General features: G+C 47.4%; 1 protein-coding gene across 23 annotated transcripts in view; it reads right to left on the minus strand.

The window, feature by feature from the left end:
- Positions 1-25,805, minus strand: part of LOC117235890 (serine/threonine-protein kinase MARK2-like) — a 49,475-nt gene that overhangs the window by 19,434 nt on the left and 4,236 nt on the right. For 13 of the 23 annotated variants that reach the window (XM_033498420.1, XM_033498395.1, XM_033498412.1 and 10 more), the window contains exons 1-3: positions 24,762-24,904; positions 1,770-2,737; positions 986-1,292 (exon numbers count right to left, since the gene is read on the minus strand). In XM_033498420.1, coding sequence (XP_033354311.1) covers positions 986-1,292; positions 1,770-2,488 — 1,026 coding nt within the window. In that variant the 5' untranslated portion in view covers positions 2,489-2,737; positions 24,762-24,904. Of the gene's footprint in view, positions 1-985; positions 1,293-1,769; positions 2,738-12,996; positions 13,812-16,747; positions 17,139-24,761; positions 24,905-25,530; positions 25,549-25,805 lie in introns of those variants that run through there. The other 10 variants (XM_033498524.1, XM_033498508.1, XM_033498531.1 and 7 more) reach the window with 7 other exon arrangements.

The following is a 25,805-nucleotide window of genomic DNA, read 5'->3' on the forward strand; positions in this document are numbered from 1 at the left end:
CGAATCACCTCCGTCCTCTGGGGCGCGCGATCGAAACCGAGTTTTCGCGTCGTCAGCTGATCACGCGTTCGATCGACGACCATCGTCGTTTCCGAATTCGTCGCGTTGTTAATTCGATGGGAGAAAAAGAACAAGAAGAACAAGAACAAGAAGAAAAAGGCGAAGAGAAAGAAGAGGAAAAAAAGAGGAAAACGATCGAGTCGTGTCGAGCGAGTTACTTGACAGGAATTCGGTGTATTGCTCGGTTTGCAACGAGATACGATTTAAAGGGACTGGCGAGCCAAGCGCTGGCTTAACGCGTGAAGAGATTCGATATTTTGGACCGGGTCGCTTCCAATCTGCTGAGTCGGGAGGAAAAAAGAGGGGAGAGGGGACGAGGAAGAAAGAAGATAAGAAACGGGATGCGGGGTAAAAAAGCGTGTGACGCAAAAGTGGGAAATCGACTTTGATGGGTTTCACGATCGTTAGACGATACACCCTCGTACGAGCGAGTAGACGCGCAAGCCATCCGCGTCGTTCTAGCTGAAACGGACGAGGAGCAGACTGCGAGTCTGAGTAGGTAGGTGATCCGGGCGTGTATGTAAATGCGTTTACGCTGCTGTGCTCTCGTTATACTCGACTGGTCAGCCGGGGTTTGTAACTACGTTCGCCGAACGTGGATACGACGACGCGACCGACCATCGGTCTCGACATCGCTCATCAGCATTCCACTTATCCTATCGACTCGATGGTTCGATCTGTATGGGTTTCGCTGCGATTTAACGTCGTTGTTCGAAGAAGAGACAAAACGGTAAACGAAAATTAAAACGGAAAGAAATCGAAAAAGAAAAGAAAAGAAAAAGGTTTGAAAAGAGAAAAGATGAAATAATGCTTGTCATTGGGAAATTTCCCTCGACCATCTCTCTCTCACTCTCATTCTCTCCGTCCGCTCTCCAAAGGATTTACTACTTCTATTTAATTGCCGTCCATTATAAACAATATCTACCTCCTTCTCATTTATGCCACTCTTCTGCATGATGTCTGACGACGGTTTGATCGCGTTGTTAACCGCATTGGTTTGTCGCCGTTGTTGCTGCCGTTGATCTTTCTTCGCGTTGTTGTTGGCCCGTGCCGCGACGAACGCACGCGCTTGCTGCACCATCCTAGTCTGCGCTCGAAGGGGCACTTCCGCTTCCTGTGCTCGCCTCGTGTCCGAGGCTGTCCTTGACAATTTCGTCGTCGCTTTCTTCGTTGTAACACCAGCGTTTCCCGTCGAGTTCCTCGTCGCGTCTCCTCGATGCAACGGAGAGGCCCTTTTCGTTTTAATTCATCGATGGTCATTCTCTAACTCTGTCGTTCGTCGTTCTTTTTTTTTTTTTTTTTTTTCTACGATTTTAGGCGTTAGATCGACGTGCCTCTTCGTCGCGCTTGCCTTCGCCCGGCTCTACGGGGCGTATTGCCGAGCGTGTTCGACGCTTCATAAAACGAACGACACGTCGATGATCGCGATACGCGACGCGTTGCACGCGCGAGAAACGGATCTCGCAGAGTCACGCCTTGCCGGACGAGTCAACGAACGAGAACGGAACAGATTTAAGGGAACCGAGAAAAAACAACTAAATGGATAAAAGATAAAAAAGAAAGTAGAAAAAAAAGACAAAAAAAAAACAAAAAATAAGAGAGAAAGGAATGGAAATGGGACGGAAGACCGTAGTAGTGCGCGTTGCGAATGCATGTATATACGCGAAAGAATTATCGTTTCGGTATGATGAGAAGAGAGAAAATGTTACCCCTCGGCTTCGTCATCCGTCACGTTTCGAAGTAGATCCTCGTGTTCCCTGTATCGAAGGTCCGTGTATAGAATTTCTGGCTCGAAATCCGAGCTGATCTCCAACTGGCGCGTTCTGGCTGCGAGAGTGTCCATTTCGATGGCCTTGACCTGCTGCTCCAATCGTTGAAGCATATCCGTACTCTCTGCGCCCGAACCTTTTCGCTGTTTCAGGATCAGTTCGAGTTTAACCGGAAGTTTGGCGTCGCTGTCGGAACAATCGTCATCGCGTCGAGGACGAACCGCGATAGGTTGAACGATGTTCGAGTTTTTGAACGCCTTCAATTTCTCCTCGAGGCTCGGTTCGATCGCGACAGCCTTTTTACCGGCGATCGATGTCGCGTCGTTGCCAGCGACGCTCGGTGAACGTTTGACGACACCACCCTTCGTCGAAGGATTCGCCATGCTTCCCTTTTCTATCACTTGGAGACGATGATCGTGCTCCACCAACTCCCACTGCTTCAAATTGTCCATCGGTGTACGAGCTGTCGCCACGTACCTTCCGGGGGCCGAGGTGAGACTCGTCGGTTCTCTGTTCGCGGATCGGTATCCACCGATCTGACGTTGCTTGTTCTCCGTCGTCGCGACGTTCGGCGTTTCGAGGCTCTGCCGCTCGGTTTGCGATCGAATCGAGCTTCTGCTCGATTGGGCTCGAGAGAACAGACTTTCTCGACCCTCCATGGTCGATCGACGAAGAGGTTATCGCGTTCGAACGTTCTCTCTATCTCTCTCTCTCTCTCTCTCTCTCTTTCTCTCTCGTCGCGAGAAAGAAGAGATACACTCGGCGGGATTCGATAGTTTTCCACGCGTCGTCAGCAAACTTTGGGAAAATGTTCGAACGTCGTGCGGCACCAGCGGCAATTCTTCAACATGGATCCTTCATCGACCGAATGGATCGGCTTCCACAGGCAGCTTGGCAGGTCGCGTTCTCTGTTAGAAAAACATGCGTTATCCTCGTTAAGGAGCCGCTGATCGCTTCGCTGGGCGACGATCTTCGTCGACGAAGGGACGATTATCACTCTTCACACGTTGAGACATTTATGTATGTATATTACCCAAAACCCGAGCACGAGGAACGAGGCACGAGGCACGAGACACGATCCAGCCGATTATCCTTCGCCGGTCTTATACTTTATTTCTTGTTGGCAACAATGACATGTACATGTGTGTGTATATATATAGAGGTATCGACAAGCAAAAAGCAGCGGCGCGTACAGACACACTTTATGTGAACACGAAAGCTTTCCTCGACCGAGGCGAACGGTCGTGATTCGTGATACTTTCTTGGCGATCGATCTCGCCAGAGTACCAGGTGCGTCGACTCGCGGACAGGCGATTTCGATTATTCGCCGATTCGAAAAATCGAAGCGTGAAGGTGATTATGGTTGCGACGATTGCGACGAATACACAGGCCTTGTATACGTTGTCCGGCACGAATTTCTGATCGATGGAAATCGATGGTGGAAGGTGTCGATACACGGAAGGACAGGCAAACGAGGAAGAAACGAAAGAAAAAATACAACTAACGAGAAAAGAAAGTGGATGGCACCGATGTTACGGTACTCCGCGCGATACATCGAACCGACCGATAAAGATATGCCACGCACGCGTCTTTCCAAGGTGTTGATTCGTCGATCTTCGAGTTTATTTTTTCACTTGCTTATCGCTCGATGGTCGCTAGTAGCTCGCGCTCGAATACGAAAAGGCACGTTTTCTCCAGCCGAACGAACCGACTATTCGATTCGCCGGGGAACAGACATCGTCCGGCGGAAATTGTTCGAACGGAACGCCGCGGTAAAACTCGGAGAAAGCAACTTCGCAGTTAATTGCGAAACGGATCGGGGTGCGTTCGATGGAAAAGTTGGAATCGTTTCGAGTGCAGGTTGGTGAGCGCGATAAGAAACGCGTCTCTTTCCGTTGTAATAATCTCACGGTTGGCCTCGATGGCGGCGCGATATCTCAGAAACGGTACCGATTTCCCGACCAGAATAAACGCTACGCACCAACCTACGGAAACGTATGCAAATTTCTCGCGTTATCGACGTAAACGTTATAGGAGAAGAGAAGAAAAGAAACGAAGGAAGCAACGAATCTGTACGCGGTAGCGAACGAACGTCGATGGCAGGTCGGAGAGGAAATTTTTGTTCGATCGACCGTAGTCGTAATCGTTATATCGTTCTATATCGAATACGCGCAACGTATCTCTCCTTCGACTAAGTCACCGGTCGTCCAAGATGGAACGCTCGTACGACGCGGCGGACACTTTGCGAAAAAAGGCGGATCGATCGCCGAAAAGGAACGAACGCTGCGAGGTTGCGCGTCAACGGTCGGCTACGAACAACTGGGTCCATTTCCCCCGAACGATAAGCGCACGACCGGCCAACTTGACTTCGTTAGACCGTTATCAGCGGTAGATGCTGATAAGCGATACAAGCAACCTAACTCGAGCTCGATTCCGACGCCCAAGTTGCGAGAATCTCCAACACGACCGAGCCAAGAAAAATAATATATTTTCTCCTTGTCGGTGGGAGCAATTTTTTTTTTTTTTTTTTTTTTAATCGAAACGACAAGAACGATGACGAGTAAAACCTGAAAACTGACAAAGGCGCGTCTTCAAACAAACTAGCTTACAGAGTAAGGCGAGCCCTCGTCTTTTCTACCTAACGATAAAAGTATCTACAATAGCTCAAAGTATCTGGTACTACCCAGTATATGGATTATCCGAAGGAGTTTCGCGTCGTAATTTTCTGAGAAGTCTGCTTGTAATCGATTTTCGACGGATCGCTTCGTTGCGACGATTCTCCGATTCGGTTTGCCAAGACGAAATTCCCCTCTGCGGATTTTCATTCAAAAATTCCCACGGAAAAAGACAATTTTTGAGCAGTGCATCGTGACCGATAATAAGAGATTTCCGTTTTCGCTTACTCGCGTCGAGCGATTGGACAGGAAGCGAGTGAGGTCAAGGAGAGACGGAGAGGGAGAGGGAGAGAGAGAGAGAGAGAGCCTTCTTATCGCTGGCAAAGATGTTTAAATCGCGATTTCCGAGAAGGTTAAAACCTACCAAAGACAGTCAGCTATATCTGTATATCTGGTCTGGAGGATAGATTCGTCGTCGAGACGATAAAGCGGAGACCGCGCATTCCGCTTGCGCTGAGTACGTAGAGGCAGTAAAGCATAAGTCGTGGTTAAGAATGGAACAGGTGGCTAACAAGGCTAACCTGGAAAAGATATCTCACTCTCGTCCGATCGAAATCGCGCCTCACCCACGTGAACTTGATGCGAGTTCTCGTTTGCATTCACCGCGTGGCAACGTGCGTACATAAGTAAAAACAATCAACGCGAAGCAGCAGCAGCAGCAGCAGCAGCCAACTGTTTGCATCGAACGTTTACCAGCGTTCTGGTCCATCGAGCGCAGATACTTGGATATCGGCGGTAAGCAACGCTAAATGTTTAAACATTCGTTTCCATCGTACGCGTATTTCTCGTGGTTAATTCGGTGTGTAAACTTTCCCTTAAGTACGATATTAATCCGCGTATAGCGAATTATCCAAGATACAAGATAAACGACTGGTTCGAGAGAACTTGGCAAACTACGCCTACTGACGTACCAATTAGTCGTACGATTCTCGAGTAACGTGAAATTACACGCAGGTTACGTAAAGCCTCGGCGTCCACCTTCCTTTCTTTTACATTTTACCTTTCCGTTTTCAGGCTTTGCCCTTTTTCGATCGTTCCCAGTCTATCCTTATCTCGCTCGTTGGACAAGGATCAGGGAACCGTGTACAATTGTCGCGAAACGATATTCTTAAGAGTCTCGAGTGCGCTATTCGAGTTGCGAAAAGAAACGTATTCTATACGCGTAAAACGATTCCATCGAAAGCGAAATCGAGGAAAGAGTCGGAGGAAGGAGCGATCGAGCGAAGAAGTTCGTGCGACGCATCGTCGATATATATCGCGTAAATTAGCAAGGCGCGCCAGTTTTCGCACTTATTCACTGAGTTTGTCCGATTGTTTTCGATCGCTTCACGTACGAAAACGATAAAATCGTGAAAAGATGGAGCGCGTGTACTCGACGAACGGCCACTGAAACGGCTCGCGTCGGGCAGTCTCGCCGATCCCCGATGAGACTGCATCCGGTGGACGCGACGAAGCGCGTTACGTGCCGAGCCATGCCATGCCGCGCCACAACCATATGCCACGCTATATGCCGTCTTCGGCGCGACGCGAAAACTTCTCGCGAGTGCGAGCGCAACCGCGTACGCCAATTGCGGTCAACTGTGCGCGCGATCGACGAAAGCCGTGCTCGTGAGTCACGCGCGCGATTGATCACCGAGTCGATCGAGTAAACTTCGTTTCTCGTCTCTCTCGGCTGACGGCGTTCCTTCTCCAACGCGATCGGCCATCGTGTTAAGAGCTCAAAGTGCAAGTGCCGATAGCAGGTCTGTATTTGATCGCTTCGGTACCCTCGAGCCGCCATCTTTTCTACTGCCGAGACCATCGACCTTGAGATCTGTTGGATCACGCTCGCGACTTCTGCTTTCGCCTGGTCGCCGTAGGCGTACCGAAACGCGCGAAAATATTTTTCTTCCACCTCTCGACTCCACTAGTTTCGCATAAATCGCGTCCATTTCTTTACGAACTTCGTTGCTACAAACGGATCCACGTTCGAGCGCTATCATCGTATTTCGAGTTTAGACCTTTGGCTGAAATTTTCCACGACGTCCAAAGCGGAGGTTCTCGCGCCGTTCGAAAGGTCCCTTCCCTGAAGAGTCGTTGAAAGTAGCGGCGAGGTCGAGGATCGACGAATCACTAAACGGCATTATCAACTGGAATGAACTCGACGAGATTGCGAGCGCGAGATAGTCGCGATTTCTCGTGACCTTCCGTAGACTAGTCGCGTTCGGGGCATACATTTCTCTAACCTTTCGCGGAGAAGATTATCGCGTCCCAACGTGCACGCTCGACGCCGAGTAAAAATGAAAGTTGACGTGCGCCGATGCAATGGCCCATTTCGCGTTACCTACGCATCCGACGATCGAATTCCGTTCGATTAGCTTCTACCTTCGATGAACGCGATCACAGCGACGGCGATTCGGCTCGTGAGGAATCATCAGCTTCCGAAATTTACGTCTGACGTTTGTTTGTCCATGTATGTGTATACAGGGTGAGTCAATAAAAGATACTTTCTGAAACAACTCGTTGCCTATTGGTTTCGTCGAAAAACCTCTTAAACGAATTACGCTGCATTCCCCGAGGGTCTCGTCGAATGGACGCTATTTCATTTTCTAATATCTTGCGTTTTCTCAGATATCAAGGTGATTCTTGAACTTTTTAAACACTGTGCCGTATGTTCGACGCAACTGAACGTTCTCCAAAGTATTAGAACGGTATTAACTTATTTATACCGAAGAACAGTTAGTTTGGCAGATACTTTAGCTCCAGTTTGTCAAATTTAACGTAGGAGAGGCAAGGAAAGGGGTGGGACGGTATTCTTTACCCGTTTTACGTCACCTGTTTTTCGTGCGTTAAATTTGACAAATTCAAGCGAAAATATCTCTTAAACTAATGATTCTTCGATACAAGTGGATTGACGCTTCTTCGTAGAGAATATACACAAAGAAATACGGTGCCGTTTAAAAAACTCAAGGCCAGCCTGATATCTAACGTGATACGAAACGTAAGATATCAGAAAATAAAATTGCATCCGTCCTGTCGTCGAGTCCCTCGAAGCGCGACATAATTTATTCAAAACAGTTTTCGATAAAACCAACGAGTTAACGAGTTACTTTAGACAGTGTTTCTTATCGACTCACCTTGCGCGTTAGTCAGGCCGATGGTTCGCGGAAGTGTGACGATGTGAAAGAATTTTACGTACCTTATCACGCTCTCTATGCATTTACGGAGAACGAAAAGGTAGGAAACAAAGGGAACAATGTTACAAAACAGCTTATTAAATGGAATTTTAGAAGAAGAAAGGCCGGTAGAGCCAACCGTTTCGTGTCTACGTTTTGGAAGGAACTAGCTTTAGCCTCTGTAACGAGGCGTAAATTTTCGTACCGCGTGTAACGGACTGTTCCGACAAAGGAAATTCGCCGTAACAAAGGAAATTGTGGGGCAGAACGAAGATCGCGCTGGTACGCGACTGGCCGTGAGCCGCGTACGAGAAAAGAACCCGATGAATCGATACGAAACGAGAGCCAACGATTACGAACAGTCCTTCTATCGTAGTTGCATCTTTTCCCGTTTTGTTATCGATCGGATCAATGAAGATCGATAACCGCGTGACGACAGACCAACGATAACGGCGATGTCGCGAGATAGCATACTTTTTTCTGTTGTCATCGCGGACATATCGAATTAGCGACACACGCGTCATAGACGTCGAACGAAACGAAGGAAGACGAAAAGTGGGAGAATTAGTTGTTTACCGAAAACCGACTAGACATCATCGATTCCGCGAACACGATCGACCAAGTAATTGACACTGATTCGTCAGTGACTCGCTATTTGTCTTCTTGCTGGCATATCTCTCTCTCTCTCTCTCTCTCTCTTCCCCTCCCTCGCTACTCGAAGATACGCACGACGATCGTTTCCTTCTGTTTTCTTCCACTTCCATCGTTGTCGTTGATCGTAGTAGCAAGACAGGGCCAGTTTCGTATTGCGAAGGATCTCGCGATCATATTCGTTGACGATCGTCGCATGGAAGATAAACGACGGAAATTCCAAGCGAAATACGCACGCACGACTGCGAGTTGAACTCTCCGTATCGATACACTCGAGGTGAGACTAATCGTAAGAAATTTCATTTAGCGAGGAATGCGAGTCTCGGTATCGATGGAATATTCCCGTGTAGGCCGTAACCTCGCAGAAAAGTCAGACTTTCGCAGTAACCGAGTTACGTTCGATGCCTGGCACGCCCCTTTCTATCATACAGATAATTTACCGGCACCTTCAACGAGAAACCCTGTTCTCGTACGGTCGAGCGCACGCTCGTTACGACGGCTGCGAACGAGGAAACAGAAGAGAAAAAAAAAAAGAAAACGATTTAAAAAGAAAAAGCACGCGGCCACAATCTCGATACGAACTGGTTAGGTTTCCGTTAACGTACATTTGCCTCTTCCTTCTCTGTTCTTTCGGCCGGCAAGCGATCGAACGTTTCGATTCCTCTTGTTTCCGTGATTCCAAAATCGAATCACGATAATGGGTTTATACGCGTTGCTCGCAAGCGCCGAGAACGCTCCGCGCCAAATACCGATTCGTCGTGTTTGAAACGAATAATTTCCTAATCGCGTTTTACAACTCGATAAACAAACGATGATTCTTATCGGGTTTTAATAACCACCGGAATAGTCACGGAACTCGTTCCGCCCTTTTAAATAATTCATAGAATTCGAATTGCCCAGACCTACACCACGTACCGACATTGGCCCGTCCAGTTCTCGGATCGACCGACTGTTGCAAAATGTATGGGAGCAATGCAACATTGTTTTCGCGTAACCTACCTATTCGTGTTGGTCTACGCTTATCAAAGGCTTTTTCGACGCTCGTTATACTCGCGAGATAACGAACCGTTCTGTTCTTCGTTTACATCGAAGGAAACGTTCAACGGATGAAAGAACCTGTAAGACATACGTCTCGATAGCGATAACAATTTTACGATTTTCATGGAATCTGTTTGCGACATCGACTCTGTGTTTCGCCACCGTCCAAGTGTAACGGAGTAGAAAAAAAGACTACGCGGAGACAATAGTCGAAAATATAGCGTTCGTCGCGACAATTGTTGCAAGTAACGAGAATATGTCGAAGCATCTAAACCGACTGAATCAGGAAACAAGGTCTAGCGTCTACTAATTGTTTATCATGCACGTGTCCGCCCGATATGACCTAGCGTTGGCTTTCAGTTGTGCAAGCCACGCGTATGAAAATATCCAAGTTGGTTTACATAATTCTTCCTTAATCGGTATCGTATGCGCAATTGGGAATTTCGAATCGACATAGGGAGCACAGTTATCGCTACGATACTAAAGTGTCGATTTTCTTCGTAATCATCGCAGGCGAATCGATACTCGATATACGGCGACAGCTTCCTCGTTTCGACATGCGCGCGAACGGCGTTCCTCCTCCAATATTCGACGGTACAGCCAAATTTCGAATTCGCTGCTAATTACGTACTTGTTACATAGGAGCAGCAAATGCACGCGTCGGTTCGCGAACAAGCATCGATGACGTCAAGCTCGTGTAATTTGCCTGACAAATTTCCTTTTCTTCTCTTTTTGTCCGATCGCGTGAAATTCCACGCGAACAACCAGCGAAACGCTAAAGAAAAGAAGGCGGAATGGATCGTTAAGGAAACTGCGAAATCACCGAATATCCAACGCTGTCCGTTACGAACAACGTATTTCATCAGCTATTATATTTTAAACGGTGTCCAAAATAATTTTCAGTAAGACTACAGTCGGCTACGGAGGGGAATGTCGATTCGTTAGATGGAAACGGCCTTGATAAAACTCCCATCCAATGTCCGTACAAACGTTGCATATGCACGTACGGATGGACAGTCCCCTGATGGCTATCGCGGAAGTGAATCGTTTAAAGTACATACGAGCCGTTGTTAGCCGGTGTCGGCGAAAGATAGTTTACCGTCACCAATGGCAACTAGCTGTTTTTTTCCAGCGAGTTTCACCTCAGTAGCAAAATCGCAACGCTGGATATTTGGCGAAACATCGCTATGGACGTCGTAGAAAGCCGCTACCGTGTCTGCTCTTCTCCTTGCAAACGGATTTTTCCATTTCCATACAAGCTGTTCGTAGCTTTGTGTAAAAGCGTCGTAAGAATATCGGTACGTACGCGTGTTGGATGCGATTGCACCGTTCGTGTTTCGCGATACATCGTACAACGTTGAAAGGGTATTTAGCGCTTAAGTAAAAGCAAACTTGCACTTCGAGAGTTCTTTTGACCCCCGATAATCTACGGAATAGATAGCGCGGCCGAAGTGAATTTTAATAACTTCGCGTCGTCTTGTGTAACTCGAACGAGAGTTTGGATAAGTCGGTTTGAGGATAGGTGTGGCTTCGATCGAGGATTACGACGATCTTTGTAATTGGTTGGAAACTAGCGAAATACTATCGGACGTCGATCGCTGATAGACCGTGACGAATCGAATCACGAAATGCTAGGAACGTAATCGTGCCGATTTCCTCTTATTCTACTTTTTTCTAAGATCGCGTACGACCGATCGTGTGAACCGTGTACACGTTGGATCACGTCACTGTAATCGTTACTAAAAAGACACCGCCCACTCGACCAAGCTTTCAATCTCCGAGAAACGTCTGGCGTTGCAAACGAACGCTATTCTCATATTCAAAGGCAGAATAGGTGTTAGTCACGTATGTAACAAATAGATTCGTTTCGTTTCGCTAACCTAATAACGCGATAAAATCGCGCGTCCAGTTCGCCGTTTATCAAGGTCACGCATGTTTCATAACCATCGCTGTATCTTGGCGATGCAGAAAGCGCGGATTCAACGAGTTCGTTACATCGAAATTGCGCAAAACGATGGAAACGTTGGATTTGCCTTCGAGGAGATCGCGAAAGCGAAGAAAAAGTAGCTACGTGTCGCGCGTATTTTCTCGATATCGAAAGAAACAACTCTTGTTGGAGTAGACACGGAATCGTTAGACGATTAAGTTGGCGATTTAAGCGGAAAACGATGGCGTATGATCACGCAGCCGAGTTATACGGTAACGTGCATGGCTGCGCGTACATTCTTCGATGGTGAAAGGAAAGCGAGTCGAGAAGCATACGCCAAGGTATGTATATACATTGTTCGCACAGGTAATCGAGAAACGCACACTATCGTTCTTCTCACCTTCGTAATTCCCTGTTTGCTGTCTCTGTCTCGAAGAATGGATCGTACAGGATACAGCGAGACCGCTTAATCGAATTAACAGAGACGTACGAATGTTTGGAAAGAAAGACGCAGACTCGTACGAGAGATTAGATATCGAGAACACTACCTCGTCGTTATGGCGTAAGTGCGATGTAAATGAGTTTTCGTAAAAAGGGAGCGGCGGAGTATACATCGCCATCGCTTAGACAACGAACCGAATAGATTTCCTCTATCGGCAGACCAATCGACTCGTTGCGTTCCAAAGGAGCACCCGGTCGAGAGAAACGGCCGTTTCACAAGCTACGATACAAGCTACGAGAATTCATTGTTCCGCAACGAAGGAAGAAGTAATTATCGTTTTCGTTGGAGGTTGCAGACGCGCTGATCAACCTTGTTTCGACGTTTCTAAGCAAGTCGTGCGCCGCACGCGTGTCACCGTAACACGCTCGAATCTACGATACGAGTGGAGTCGTTTCGCGACGTCTCGGCTCGTTGTAACCTTTTGCGACTCGTAATTCTAAGGGCAATTAAGCAGCAAACAATTATGCTATTGACGAGTAGCACAGCTGGTTCGCGGAGACGCTCATACAATACCCTTATATTACGATAATTAAACAAGATCCACAAAGACGGTTCGTCGGAATTCGCACCGCTTCAACACGCTCGCCATGGAAACAAGAACGTTGTTTCTTTCTTGCGAGTTTCGCCTTCGTCACCTTGCGCCGTTTGGCTTGTTTCGTCCATTTTCTTCAGATCGAACGTACGCTTTTTTATTTTCAAAAGTCGAAGCTCTGTCTGCAATCGTCGACGTGTTGCGCAAGCGTAGACGATATTCTTGGCAGCTCGTCATTGCAGACATAAAGAGAAATAAATCGGTAATTTACGAGAAGGCTGATCACAATGCGATTACGTAAACGCGTGTGAACCGTCCGAGCAGAAACCCGCTCGAATCGCACCGTGACAAACGGAACAGTGAACCAATCGAGAAATCTGTAAGGCAGATGAAACGATTGATACGGTCCCAGCCAAGCCTGGCCGGACGAAGCGGGAAAATCGTAAAAGACACGACGATCGTTGAAAATATCCTGCTTCGCGGTAGACGTGGATTTTCTCGATAAAATTATCTCGACTAGCAGATAGCTTCCACCAACATCGCATAGATAGACGACGACGACGATGACGACGACGACACGGATATTCCGTATGCCGTTCGCACGCCTGGTGCTCGCGCGAACTATAGCGCGGAGAAAGGGAAGAATATCGCGAATAATTTTTCCACGACACGGCGTCGTTCTCTTACCTGAAGTCTAACGCGCAGCCTGGAGTGTCGTCTTCCGTAAGTGTTTCTGCTCGAATGTTGATCGGAAGATGGCGGGAGAGGGGGCTGAGATCTTCTGGCGGTTGGATCATTCGCATTGTTCGTTTTATTCCTTACAATGGCCAGGTTATTCGCGCGATTTCCATTTGCCGCTTGCACGGCCGCAGCGGTGTTCGAGGACGGCGCGTCCCGGTGACTTTTTGTCCGACGAAGCAGACGGCGCACGGTATTTTTCACGGTAGCGGCCAGATGTGTACCGCCACCTCCACCGCCGCCACCGCCGCCTCCGCCACAGCGTTCGCCAGTTTCGTTAGCCGTTTTGTATTCGACCATTTTTGATCTGATCGTGGGCGCAGGTACCACTTTGTGGTTACCTGTCTCTGTCACGTACATTCCAGCCACGTTGTTGTTCGGCTGTGGCCCAATATCGCCGACTTTTCCTTTCGGTCTCTCTGCGCGATACCTGGCTTGCTGCTGTATGTGTTCTCTTTCCGATCGCTCTCTTCTTTTCGATACACTCTTTGTAAAAGTTCACACGTTTGTCGACACCACGACGTACCGGTTAACCGATAGACACAAAATGTTCTTCCACTTGTTTCTCACCGTGTATCTCAACGATACATCGATTAAATGGAACGATTCTTTGATGTCCTTTTCCACGGAAACCATCGAATCGTGGCAGAAACGCGATAGCTCGTTCAAATTCTCGCGCGTACTATCTTCCTCTAGAATTTCTGTTTCCTAGCAAGAAATCGACACACGTTTCACATTCCCTACGCTTTGTCCGTTGTCGTCGATTTCAACTCGAGAGGATGGCAAAGTATTTCTACGGGAGAAGAAGAGAAGAGAGAGAGAGAGAGAGAGAAGAAGAGGAAAAAGGAAAACGAAGACTTCCGAAAACAAATACGATCGCTCGACGAATAACGCGATCGACTTCCGTTTGCTTTATCGAAAGACCGTCGATCGGATGTCGAGACGAAGAAACACGAGCGATTTTGTGCGAACGAGTGCGAATCTTTAAGGGTGCAGGTGTTGCCAGATTATCGCGGCAGGTGGAAGCGAAGAACTTGTTCGAGTGGCCACTGAAAGTTTCCGAATACAACGAGTAAGGATTACAAGCGGTTTTTGCTCGAGAGTCTAACATCTGTGAAACGTGGCTACCTTTGTACGTCGAAACGATTAAGTTACTTTCACAAAATCGTGAAAAATCCTTTATTCCTTTTAAATAAGGTGTCTCTCTTAAGAAACGGATCCTAGTTGGTAAATACCTGGTTGGTATCGTAGAAACTTGAAAGAACGTGCGAGCGATAACGAACTAATCGTTGGCAAATCCCTTTTTGTCAAACTACGTTATCTTTCGACCCACGTTTCAATGCCGTTGCCGTGAGATTCCAACGAGTCAGAAACTCGTCTCTTTGCTCGCTTGCCACGCGTCGACGACAATGGAAACTTTTGCGTACGCGATCACACCAAGATTACGCGACTCGAACATCGTGTCGACGATATATGTACAGTTGCTCACTGTATGCACGCCGGACAATCGAATCGCCCAACAGCATGACAAACGCGCCCCCCCTTCCCCTTCCGAAAGAAGGAGAAACAGCCGATGATATTAGACTCGCAAAATGTTCGATATTCCGATAAATCGACCTTGTCTTCGACCTATTACTCAATCATCTTACTATCGCGAATTATGTAATTCATCGAAAGAGGAAAGTAACTCGCGTTTGAGTCACGATTCGTTGCAGTTAGGTATCTGTCATCGATTCGATTCGAATACGCGTGTAAAATGCAACACGGTTTCGGTTCAACGAACGCCTATAATACGCCTACATGCGTGTCGTTAAGTATTAGAAGTTCGTGATAAAGCAAAGAAGTTTACGACACGAGACCAGCCGCGATCGGCCAACACGGCGTTATCTGCGATTCGTGCTTCGTCAGTTTCCAATTCCCTTTAGACGTAGCCACAAAAGAAATCCGGTACCGATGTCGTGCAACTCGCGACCACGAGTCTTTGAGAAGAATTCTCGTCGAGAGTATCAAAATCGTTGCTATTCGTTTCCGTTTCGACTCGTCGATGACGTCTACCTGACTTTAACCCTTTTAGCGCCACCCAAAATAACACATCGTTGATCGTTCCGCAAACGAGTAAACAACGATCGTGCACAGAGAAAAGGATGTTTACGTCGATAAGTTTGTCTATACCGGATAGCAGTGGTCGATCGCTCGGTCAAGTTTAAAGCCACTTTTGTCAAACCTGTCCACTCGTACCGTCGAATTCGCGTTCAAGCGGGATTTCCGAGGTTTTCACGAACACCGGATGCCAGCAAGATCCTGTCGCGAACGTACTCTCCTCACAACTATGCGACAGTTTTGAGAAAGACAGCCAGACAAACAGACTACGAAAGAGACAGAGGTGGGGGAGAGATAGGAATGGAAGGAGAGTTATAAAGAGAGAGAGAGAGAGAGAGAGAGAGAACGAGAGCGCGTACCCGACTTCCTAATGTCGTTAAGTTAAACTAATTAGGCCAGTTCTTCGATACCCGAACAAGTACGTAACCTTAAGCTACATAGCGGTGCAAACGTAGATCGCGTGGTCCGACCACGAGGTACTTTGCCTCGTAATATTTTCCAGCTAGCGGATGGTTGACAATTTTCGCGCAGACCGTGCGCGCGCGTGGCAGACGTCAACGTTGACGTAACCGAGACGGTGTTCGACGACCCTTTCCATCGACGAACGAATGGAAAATACTCGATCACTTTCGAAATTGCTTTTAATGCGAAGCTCGCTCGAAACGAAATCCGTCCAGCTGCTCGATAGGGACGATCACCGGGTTAATAATAATAATACTAATAATAATAACAATAATAATAATAATAATAATAACAATAAGTACATATATGTACACGTGGCTCGCTGTTTAGGCTAACGAAAGAGTATCATCGGTAGAAAGACCGGTTCGACTAGATTTCGCGTCGAAGGTGCGAAAATTCGCACCGGGCTGTTTCGCGTCGTAAAACACTAGAACTTCGAATTTTTCTTTGGGTTTGCTAAAAAAGCGACAAAGAGAACAATAGCTGACTGCCGATCTTGGCCAAACCTGTTGCATCAGCGGAACGCAAATTAAAAGACAATGGTAGCACACAACGAGCGTACCGAACTAGCCGCGCAATGTCACCGATCCGTTCGTTACTCGCGTCACGCGTCTCTTCGTTGTTCGCTGCTCGCGCTAAGCTTTCGATCGATAATCGCCGTTGGCCGGTGTGAGTCACCGGCGAAAATGTAAATTCTTCTCGTGATCGACGCGCGGAATCATCGATAAACGGCGATGGCGATTGAAAAAAACACAGCGACTCGGTGTTTTCGATATCAGAGGTCAGACATTTTTAGTTGTTCGTGGTATCAACTTCACTTTGCCGAGCATTGCCGTTAAGCCTACGTAACGTACAGTTATCGTCGATAGAGTTAACGTTCCAGACTTGTCCTATCGCATACTAATTGACGCGCGCTATTATGCGATTCACGGTCGACCTACAACTCGAAATGTTCGTTCGTGATAAGACCTTTTCGGAAGTATTCGAAAGAATGAAACGGACGTGCGAACGAACGGGCGATAGAATGGTTTGCGCGCATCCTTCGCTTTCCACGCGTTCGTTCGTTGCAACGGGAAGGCGATGGAACAGAATGGAACAGAATGGAACAAAAGGATACAGAAAGAAACACGGTGTATACCTTAAAGTAACTCGTTCACCTTCCGTAGAGCGCAGCATCTCGAGCAAAACGACAACAACGAGAAACGTTCTCGGGATGGGTAGTTCCCGCACGATCGACACACGCGCGACGAATTGCGATTCCGATCGCGTATTTGTTTATTAGGGGCAGCGTCGAACGATAAGAATCGTGTCGAGTTACGAGACAAAAAATCGAAGCGCGGTCGTGTCGATTTCCAGCTCTGTTTACCGTATCGGTCGACGAAAATCGAACGGAAGGACACAGGGTGACTCGCATCGAGCGAACCGCGATCGAAACGGAATTAGCAAACGAGTCGAGCGAGTATGCTGCTCGATCGCGAGTCTCTTGCTAACTGAACGTAGAACGGCCGTGACGGAGACACGCGAGCGCTCCGCTCGACCCGAGCTCTTTCGTTACTGGATCTTACACCGCCGCCGATACACTCTCTCCCTTTCTCGCTCCGTCTCTTTTCTGGCACGCATATTCTCTTTCCCTCTCCTACTGCCCCCTATGCCGTCTCGTGTCTACGCGTGCACGCATATCATCGTATTCGACACAACACGCGTAAACGACAACATTGTCGCTAGTGATTCGTTCAAGTATCGTTGCCTGAAATCGGAGACGAATCTGTTTCTCTCGTTAGATCGAGTCGTTTCGGGAAGACGTTGGTCAGTTTCGAAAGGTTGCTCGCGGAACACAGTTGCGCACAAACGTGCGCGATATACCGACTCGAAATCGGTTTCGATATTATCCATTGATGAACGACCGGCGAGACGTCGAGCGTGTAGGCATCGATAGCGTTTAACGCTGGCGGCGGGTGAGGTCAGCAAATGCGCTTAGGACTTGAACGACGGCCCTCTTTTATGCACCGTACGTTTACCCTAGTCACGTACAACATCGCTGGACGTGCATGCATTTCTGCGTGCATCGGATGCCGCCGCTTGAATAGAAATTAAACAGTATCGCGCGCCTAGATACGTACGTTCGTTGTGCAACGAATATATTTCAAGCGAACGAACGCACGAGGTAGGTACGGATGGGGGAAAAGATAACACACAGAATAGACAGATAAAAAGTATAAAATAGTCAGAGGTCCATTAAATTAATTGACTTTAGAAGTCGGTGCATGGTAAAAGATGCACGAAACGAGTCTCCTGAGACCGTGTTCACGGATAAAACGTTTAATGTCAAGGTAAACCGGTTTGACTTTTACGCGGTCCCTTAATCCCTTTGTCCCGTTTCTCACAGGAGATCGCGGTTTTCGTCCCAATGGACCTTCCTCCTTTCTCCGCCAGAGCGCCTCGTCTCCGCCATCTTCCGAATCTATTTGTTTCTCTCGGCGCGCAGACAACACCGGATAAGATGATCGATCTGTGCAGTGCGATCACACTGCGAGATGTTCGCCTGTCAGAGTGGAAAGTTCGGGGTCGATACGTTCAATGATCGGAAAGTTTCTCGACCCGAAGAAGTCGGCGAATATCTGATGTAGAAAGCGAACCCCATGCAACGGTATCGACTCGATGGATCGTGAAAGCGAGTGAGAGAACGGTTATCGATTCTCGAGTCAGCTTCGCGTACGCATCCTTGACACGATCCACTTGCACCCGTATCTAGATACCGACCTAGTTAATCGTTGGTTTACCGTTTCTTACGGTGAACCGAACGCGAGGGAGGAGATTTTTTATTTTAAACGCAAAATGTGACACGTACGGCAGAGTTGCTACGCTGTGCTCTCGATTCAACGATCGATCATCGGGTACGAGCCCGCGGAACAAATCGTCCGATACGCTTTGTGAAGTTACGTCGAATCAGTTTTTGTAACTATAGAACGAACGAGTCGTGTGTTAAAGTCGGCTACGATAAGCGCACCATAGACCAACTTTCTTACGATTTCTTCGAAATGTTGACGATACGTTATTTGGTGTATTATCTATACGTGACTCGATTTCTAGAAAGTCTAGTCTTATCGAATTGAAGATATTCTTTTTCAAAGTCGAAAATTTCAACATGTAATTTCTATGGAATAAGCCTCTGCAAAAATAACTTTTTAATTAGTGACGGAAAAGCTCGTTGATACGTTGCGTAAAATAGCTAGGGGAATCTTAAAAAAAAGAAGAATTCAGCTCGGACCTCGTGGTTTTAGAACGAAAGGATCGTAAAGTATACAATATCGGTAATTTCGGCGTCCAAATTGCCGTGTACTTTACAACATTGCCATTCTCTGTACTTCTGAATTGTTTGTCAGTGAAATTTTTTCCTAGAGAGAGAATCTCAAACGTGCACGAAGAATCCTTAATATGGAATATTAGAGTGTCAGCGTGTTTTACTTTTGATGAATACTGTCACGCTACAAATATCTTAATTAAGCTGTTTTCCAGTTCTCGACACTTTTGCTACACAGTCCGTCGTTCTAACGAAAGTGACGCAACGATCGTCATCGTTCCTGTTTGCGTCGCTTCGATAACAAAAAAAATCTTGCCTTCTTCTCTTTCGACCGACGAGAGAACAACTAACGACCAAACGCGAAAATAGCTTTTCACCGAGAAGAATGGAAGGTTCCGCGAAGATCCTTTTACTTTGTTAAAGATTAGCAGTTTTCGTAGGAATCCCGTGTGACGCGGATATTATTATTCTCCACAGACGACGAGTCGCGTGTATTTAACCTTCGATTTATCGATCGTCCAAACCTGTGCAATCAATGAGGAGTGGGTGAAGTGCGTCCTTGGCATTGTATTAAAAATAGAAGCAGTCTCGAAAGGACCTACGCACGGTAGGAAATGGGTTTAGGGATTAGGAGAAAGTGGATGATCGTCGACGATACGTATTCTTGAAAACTCGATCCTCCTCGGTTTGGAAAGCAAACTAAGAACGGCGACGCCCCTTAAATGCATTGCGCCTCAAACATATACAGACAAACATATAGCCTGAATTTTCGTGTATTTTTGGAATGATCGAAAAGATTCGAAAGATTGCTCGGAAAGTTCGTTTCGATATACATTTCGATTCGATTACATTTATTGAATTATATAGGTGGTATTTTGTTCCACGACCTTCCTCCGTCTTTCGAGCGACTCGATTGTTCCATCCTTCCAGAATCTCTCAGGCTTCTCGGCGAAAAACTTTTCGATACGACTTTTTATGTGGAACAAAGAGTTAAAAATCGGAAGGAACTTTGCGAGCAGCGTTCAACGAGTGTAATATTTCACTAAAAGTGAATGAGTACGTTTAAAGATACTTTTAGTGGCGTTTTTTTTTTTATGTAATATACTTGAAAATAATTTTCCCGATGGAGAGGTACTAAGCAAAGTTTATTACTTTATTAAATTCCTCAAAAATCGGAACAAATTTTCTGAGCGATTCATATTATATCACATATATTGGTAACGGTATTATTCAAGCATGTAATGTAAAAACACACTTGTAACACTTCGTTTATAGCATCCACTGCTTCTGTTACCGTTTTAATTAACAGTAGTTAACGTTTTTATAAGATACCGCGTGAAATACGTAAGACGCGAGTTCGCGTCTCCCGACCGCAATGTCTTAAGACGCTTCCGATCCTTTGAAAGTCAAAAGTTCGTGCCTACTTCGCTTTAAGGACAGACAAGGAACCATCGCTATTAAATTGCTTGCTTCTAATATTGGCCGAGAGATACGATGGACAAGCACTTTCGTCGATCTTTCGTCGCACGCTCGCTCGGAATACCCCCCCCCCCTCCCCGCAGCGAACTTCCCACCGTTCCACGTCTTTGCTTTCAAACAAGAAATTATATACTTGTTATCGCGGCAAATCTTTCCTCCCAGATGTTCGGGAATAGTAGTCGGAGCACGAATCGATATCGTGGCATCGTGTTTTTTTTCCCTGATCCCTGCCTAACGACAACGAGATTTAGAGAGTAGGAAACTGACCGAGTAAAGTCGAGCGGGGTTACGTAATCGCACCGGGAGCGACGTAACCGCAGGCAAAAGAAGTTTTTTAAGTTGCGGTTTCCTTTTAACGAGCCACTCGAGAGGGACAGATTTTTCAGGCGAGCTGAAATGTAACGTGCAAATAATTCGACGAACGCGAGTCCGCTGTTGCAACGTTTGCCGTTCTTGTCAACGATCAGCGTCAAGATCAAACACGAAAGAGGACGAGATACGTGAAACATCCATAGTCGTCGAGGCGCGCTCAGTCGATCACTCGACGTCGCTTTTGTATCCCAATCTCGCCCGTATTCGATTAATCCGCAAAAAACTTTGTATCCTTGCCAGCGTGAATCCGAGAGCGACGTCTAAAGTGACACGAAATCGCGTACAAGCCTATCTTCGAAAGATCAACCAACTAACTACGGACAGTTTCCCGTTTCGTCTGCATCTGATGTTTTTCTCCTTTTTGCGTAGCGTGTCTCAACGGCGGAATCGCGTTTTCGCAAAAAGTGAAACGCGGTCGCTCAACACGAACGTTTTCCTTCTGTCGGTGAAATCGCGAAGACCTTTTTCTTTCACGATGAAAATCGAGGATGGAGAAGACGCTTTGCCATGCTCGAAGAAAAATTCTTTTCCTTTTCGATGACCGCTGATCTACTTTGTCCGCTCGTACACCGATTTCCATCGAAATTCTTTCGACGTTTACCTGGGCTGGGCGATGGAAAGCGCAGATTTTTTAAGCGTTTGGTATATTCGAACGATCGTTCGATGGCGTATATACATTGTGTAGCGACACGGTCGAGCCGCGAAGCTGTTTACCGTTCGTAGGTGGAAATCGACGTGGAAACAATTGACTCGAGCCGAGACAACGAGCTCGCAGGAGAGCCTACCAAACGTGGACAATTATTTCTCGATGAACGACTACGCTGCCATTTATGGCGTTCGCCGCTGTCGTTCTTGACCATCCAGCAGCTGTCTCGCGTTATTTTACAGACGCATCGAGGATAAAAGATTCGACGTTGCGCTCGAAGGCCAAAAGACGCATCGTTTCGAAAATTCGGAGACCCTGTGGTCCGATCGAATATATAGAAATATTATTCAAATCGGTTTCTCCATAAAACCTCCACCGACGGAGGCCCATAGAAGGAAACTGTACACCGTGAATATCATAGCTCGTTCGATATATATCGATATATATACCGTGCAACAAAATACACCATCGTCGATCACTTCTTTTGTCTCTCCCTTTCTCTCTTTCTCTCTCTTCCCATTATATGGATTCGAGCGGAAAGACAAGGCTCGCCATCTGGCGTTGGCCGTGTTAAATAACCTTAAAACTCTATCGGTTCCCCGTTTATCGTCTACTTATTGTTGAAGTTTGCGTGTTTGAATCGCGACGCTCGGGGATTATCTAATGAGCATGTGCGTACACGGAAGAGCAACAAGAGAGTTTCTTCTTGCTCGCTGTTGGATAAGGTGATCGGGAAAAGGAGGATGGAAATTACAACGGCGGGAATAGGAATCGAGTCACGCTACAGGAAAGAATCTCGAAGGATCGAGCAACCAGTCGAACCTTTCCAACCTCTTAGACGAGAAGGCTGCGAAAAGTACGTAAGGTAAACGGGGCGAGGCTTTCGTACGAAAGACGGTACGTTTGCTAGCCGAGAGTGGAGGATTAGCAGCTACATGGAAAACGCGGGCTTCGATAATACGCGTCAGAGTCTGCGGCGAATTGGCGAAATGCCGTGAACTAAATTCACGAATAATTATAAACGAATGCGTTTAAGAAAGTGGCTAAAGTTAGACATCAGCTAGCGAGCGTAGAGTTCGCGGTCAATCGGATTCGCACGATTCAAGGTGAACCGATAACCCCGACGAGCCGTGAGCGAGGAAGCGTCGATGGTTTCTTACCAACGGATCCCACAGGTAACCGCGAGCTCGCTCCTATTCCCGGTAACGTTACCCTCGTCCTTTGTCCCCAACGAGTCGCGTTTGATCTACTCGTTACGATTATAGCGTTACAAGATCGTAAATGCGCTTTTTCAACTTAAAATATCTGTGCAAGTCGGGACTTTCGCGGAGGCTGGTTTGGCTGCTTCGACTCGTCGCTTCGAGAACTTAGACGATCGGACGGTGTTACGAGAAAAGACAGAACGACGACTTAAAGTTTCGTCGGTTGCTTCCTCGTCGGTATACTTCCTTCCGGAGATGAACGAGCGAAAGAGAGATCGTTCGATCGATCCGACTTGTCGTTGCTCGATATTGCCGACTGAAACCAACAATTACCAACGCCAACGATTAAGCGCGTCGGAAACTCGTACCTCGTCGACGCAAAAGAGAAGCTGGCACGGCTCGTGGGTAAAAGAGAGACGGAAAGAAAGGGGGAGTGACAATGGTGGAGTGTCGTGCAAGTCGAATTAAACTCGACTGACGTACACGTATGACCTTTATAAACGAGTCAGCGCCCATGCAATCCTGGACGACGCATAGTCCAATTGTCGCCGCGATTTGACGAGCCGGTAATGCTAGACATTCTCGTCGAACTTTTATGAAATCGATCGACTAATTCTTCTCTGCTCCGCCCCACCCCCCCCCCTTCCTCTCACCAATATCTAAAGAAACTTAGCTAAAACAGTCGATGGAATTCCGTGAACCAGAGACGATACTTAGGCGATTCAAAGCGGTACGACTCGAAATACGGGTCACTGTCGGCGTCGACTACGCCTAGATCGCTCGAAAATAACTAGTTGCGATTAAACGTACAGTTCGCTACGTTTGATCTGGCGCAGTGCAACGCTGGCCAATTTCTCTCCGATTATCGAAGCTTCTCTTCGAACTTAACCGATCGGACGGACCGTTTGCATTTTACTGGTAAATGACGCGAGAATATAGAAAATTCGTTTACTAGCCTGTTCGCTAATACGAGCAAGAAGAAGGCAAAAATGGACAGCGTGCCATAGTTTGTACGGGCCAGATCGACGAACACCGGATGTACGAGGGTTTCGGCCGTTTAACCGGCCGATAAACGGATCGCGCGTCATCGACCGTACTACCGAATAAGTATGTTCTGGCGAAACCATGTATATATGTTCGATGTATCCTATCGAAGGTCTATGGGACGGTAAACCGGGCAGCGTTGTACGCGGTCGAGGAACTGACGGTCGTTTCTGTCACGCATACGAAACGAAGACGTGAAAGCTCGGCCGGCCCGGAGAATAAAGCGTTCGACGGCCACTACCGCCGAGAGAAAATTCGAAAGCAACCAGTCGTGAAAACCTGTTCAGCCGAGTCATCGAGTATCGTTCGTGTCCTGATCCGCGACAACAGAATCCCAGCTAGTCGATCGAGGAAAAATCGAGTATTCGCGTAACGATCGCGATAATTTTCGATCGAGTGAACATCGCGAATCGATAATCGATAATCAATATCCCACGAATTCGATCGTTCGGGTTCTCGATTATCTCGTCTTATCGAGAAGCGTTACGTTAGTACACTGCGATACCTCGAACCAAAGACGTCACGAAGCACCTTTAGAATTACGCGTTCGTCACAACAGAGCAACATTACCAAATAGACACGCTTACGCTCGGCGGACGACTACGCTCGCGGTAACCGTATTCTCCGCGGCAAAGACCATCTTTTTATCTTCCACGATACCAGTTCTACGATTCTGTTCGCAACATCAACGCGTGGTTTCGCCAGGTCGTTAGGCGAATTCGTTTTTCGGTTACCGCGGACGTAACCATTCTTCCAGGCGTAATCGTTCAACCTTCAACCATACCCTTAACACGTTTTGCGTGACAAGGCACATTATCGACCGACGAAACGGCGACCGTGTCGTTCCTGCGGTGATTACATTTTCTTCGGTCAGAGAAATGGAAAATATAGTTGGAACGCGAACGTACGAAATCGCAGCTCGAAGAAGCGTCTTAGAGCGCGCGCCAACCGATCGGAGAAGCCTGACATTTTCAAGCACCTTATGGTGCGCGGAAAGGACACGTTCGCACGAGCGCGCAGACACGGCGTGCCGTTTCGTCCTCGAGAAAGAACAGTTACGATTACACGAGCGTAACGAGCTTGGCGTTCCTCATGTTTTCGTACTTACTTTGGAGTTTGTGACGTGGTCGGCCGGCACTGATTCTGGAACGGTTTGCAAAGTGCTCCGCATACTAGCGGACATTGTAGGCCAGCCAGTTTCACTGCCTCAAACCCTCCAACGCTTCGACGATGCACCCTCTCCCCCTACGCCTGAAACAGAATGTACGAACCAACGATTAAAACTTCCTTTTCGGGAACTGCTTTCCGAATAGATTCAACGGTTCATGAAAATGTATCTCCATAAATCTGAAAGACGGCCAAAGGTACGGTTGTCCTCGCGTCGACGGTCATCGATGCGAGATCCAATTTAATAAGTTTGGTCCATCGATCATCGACCGACCGTCCTTTGTTAATAACGCGGCCAACCGAATACGTTCGTTTCGAACGGCAAAGAGAATCTGCTTCGTCGCGATGCGTGCGTTTTTTTCACGCGACGCTCGGAATCTACGCGCTACGCTGAGAATCCGAGCGTGGATCGAGCGAAAATGTTTTCGATTCGTCGGTGACGTTACCGATCATCGTGACGCACGGTTCAGGAACATTGCCAAATGTCTTCGATCCGAGAAAAGTTAGTAGTGCGATCTATTTGTCAGCCGCGTACCAATTCCGTGAAAAACGGACTATCCACAATTTCCAAGTTCGATCTATCTTCGAGAGAAGTTGGGCGCAAACCCGAGGCTCTACGATTCGGTACGCGAACGGGGACGTGAATCCTGCTGCGTTAAGTCAGCCATAGAAACCCGACCTGTACAGGTAGGCGAGAGAGTGAATCATACCTTGCTACCGACTGTACATCGGAACGTAACATCGGGCCAACTTTGGCTCTCGTCTGTCTGACCCGTGGTAAAAGTCTCGCGCTTTGTGCCGGTCTTTACGCATACAGGCTCGTGCGATCGGAGGTAACGAAATCTCGGAAAATAGGAAAATCGCGTGCGAACGTATCGACTCGGGGAAAGCGGCGGCGTTTCCAACGGCGAAAAAGAGAAAACGATAAACTTCGCCGCGTGGTGTTGTATCCGAGCGTTCCAAATAGACGTTGCTTCTCCGTGTG

The sequence above is a fragment of the Bombus vosnesenskii genome, unplaced genomic scaffold (assembly GCF_011952255.1).
Source record: "Bombus vosnesenskii isolate JDL3184/JDL3185 unplaced genomic scaffold, Bvos_JDL3184-5_v1.1 scf7180000013264, whole genome shotgun sequence".
In the NCBI taxonomy this organism is placed as follows: Eukaryota; Metazoa; Arthropoda; class Insecta; order Hymenoptera; family Apidae; genus Bombus; species Bombus vosnesenskii.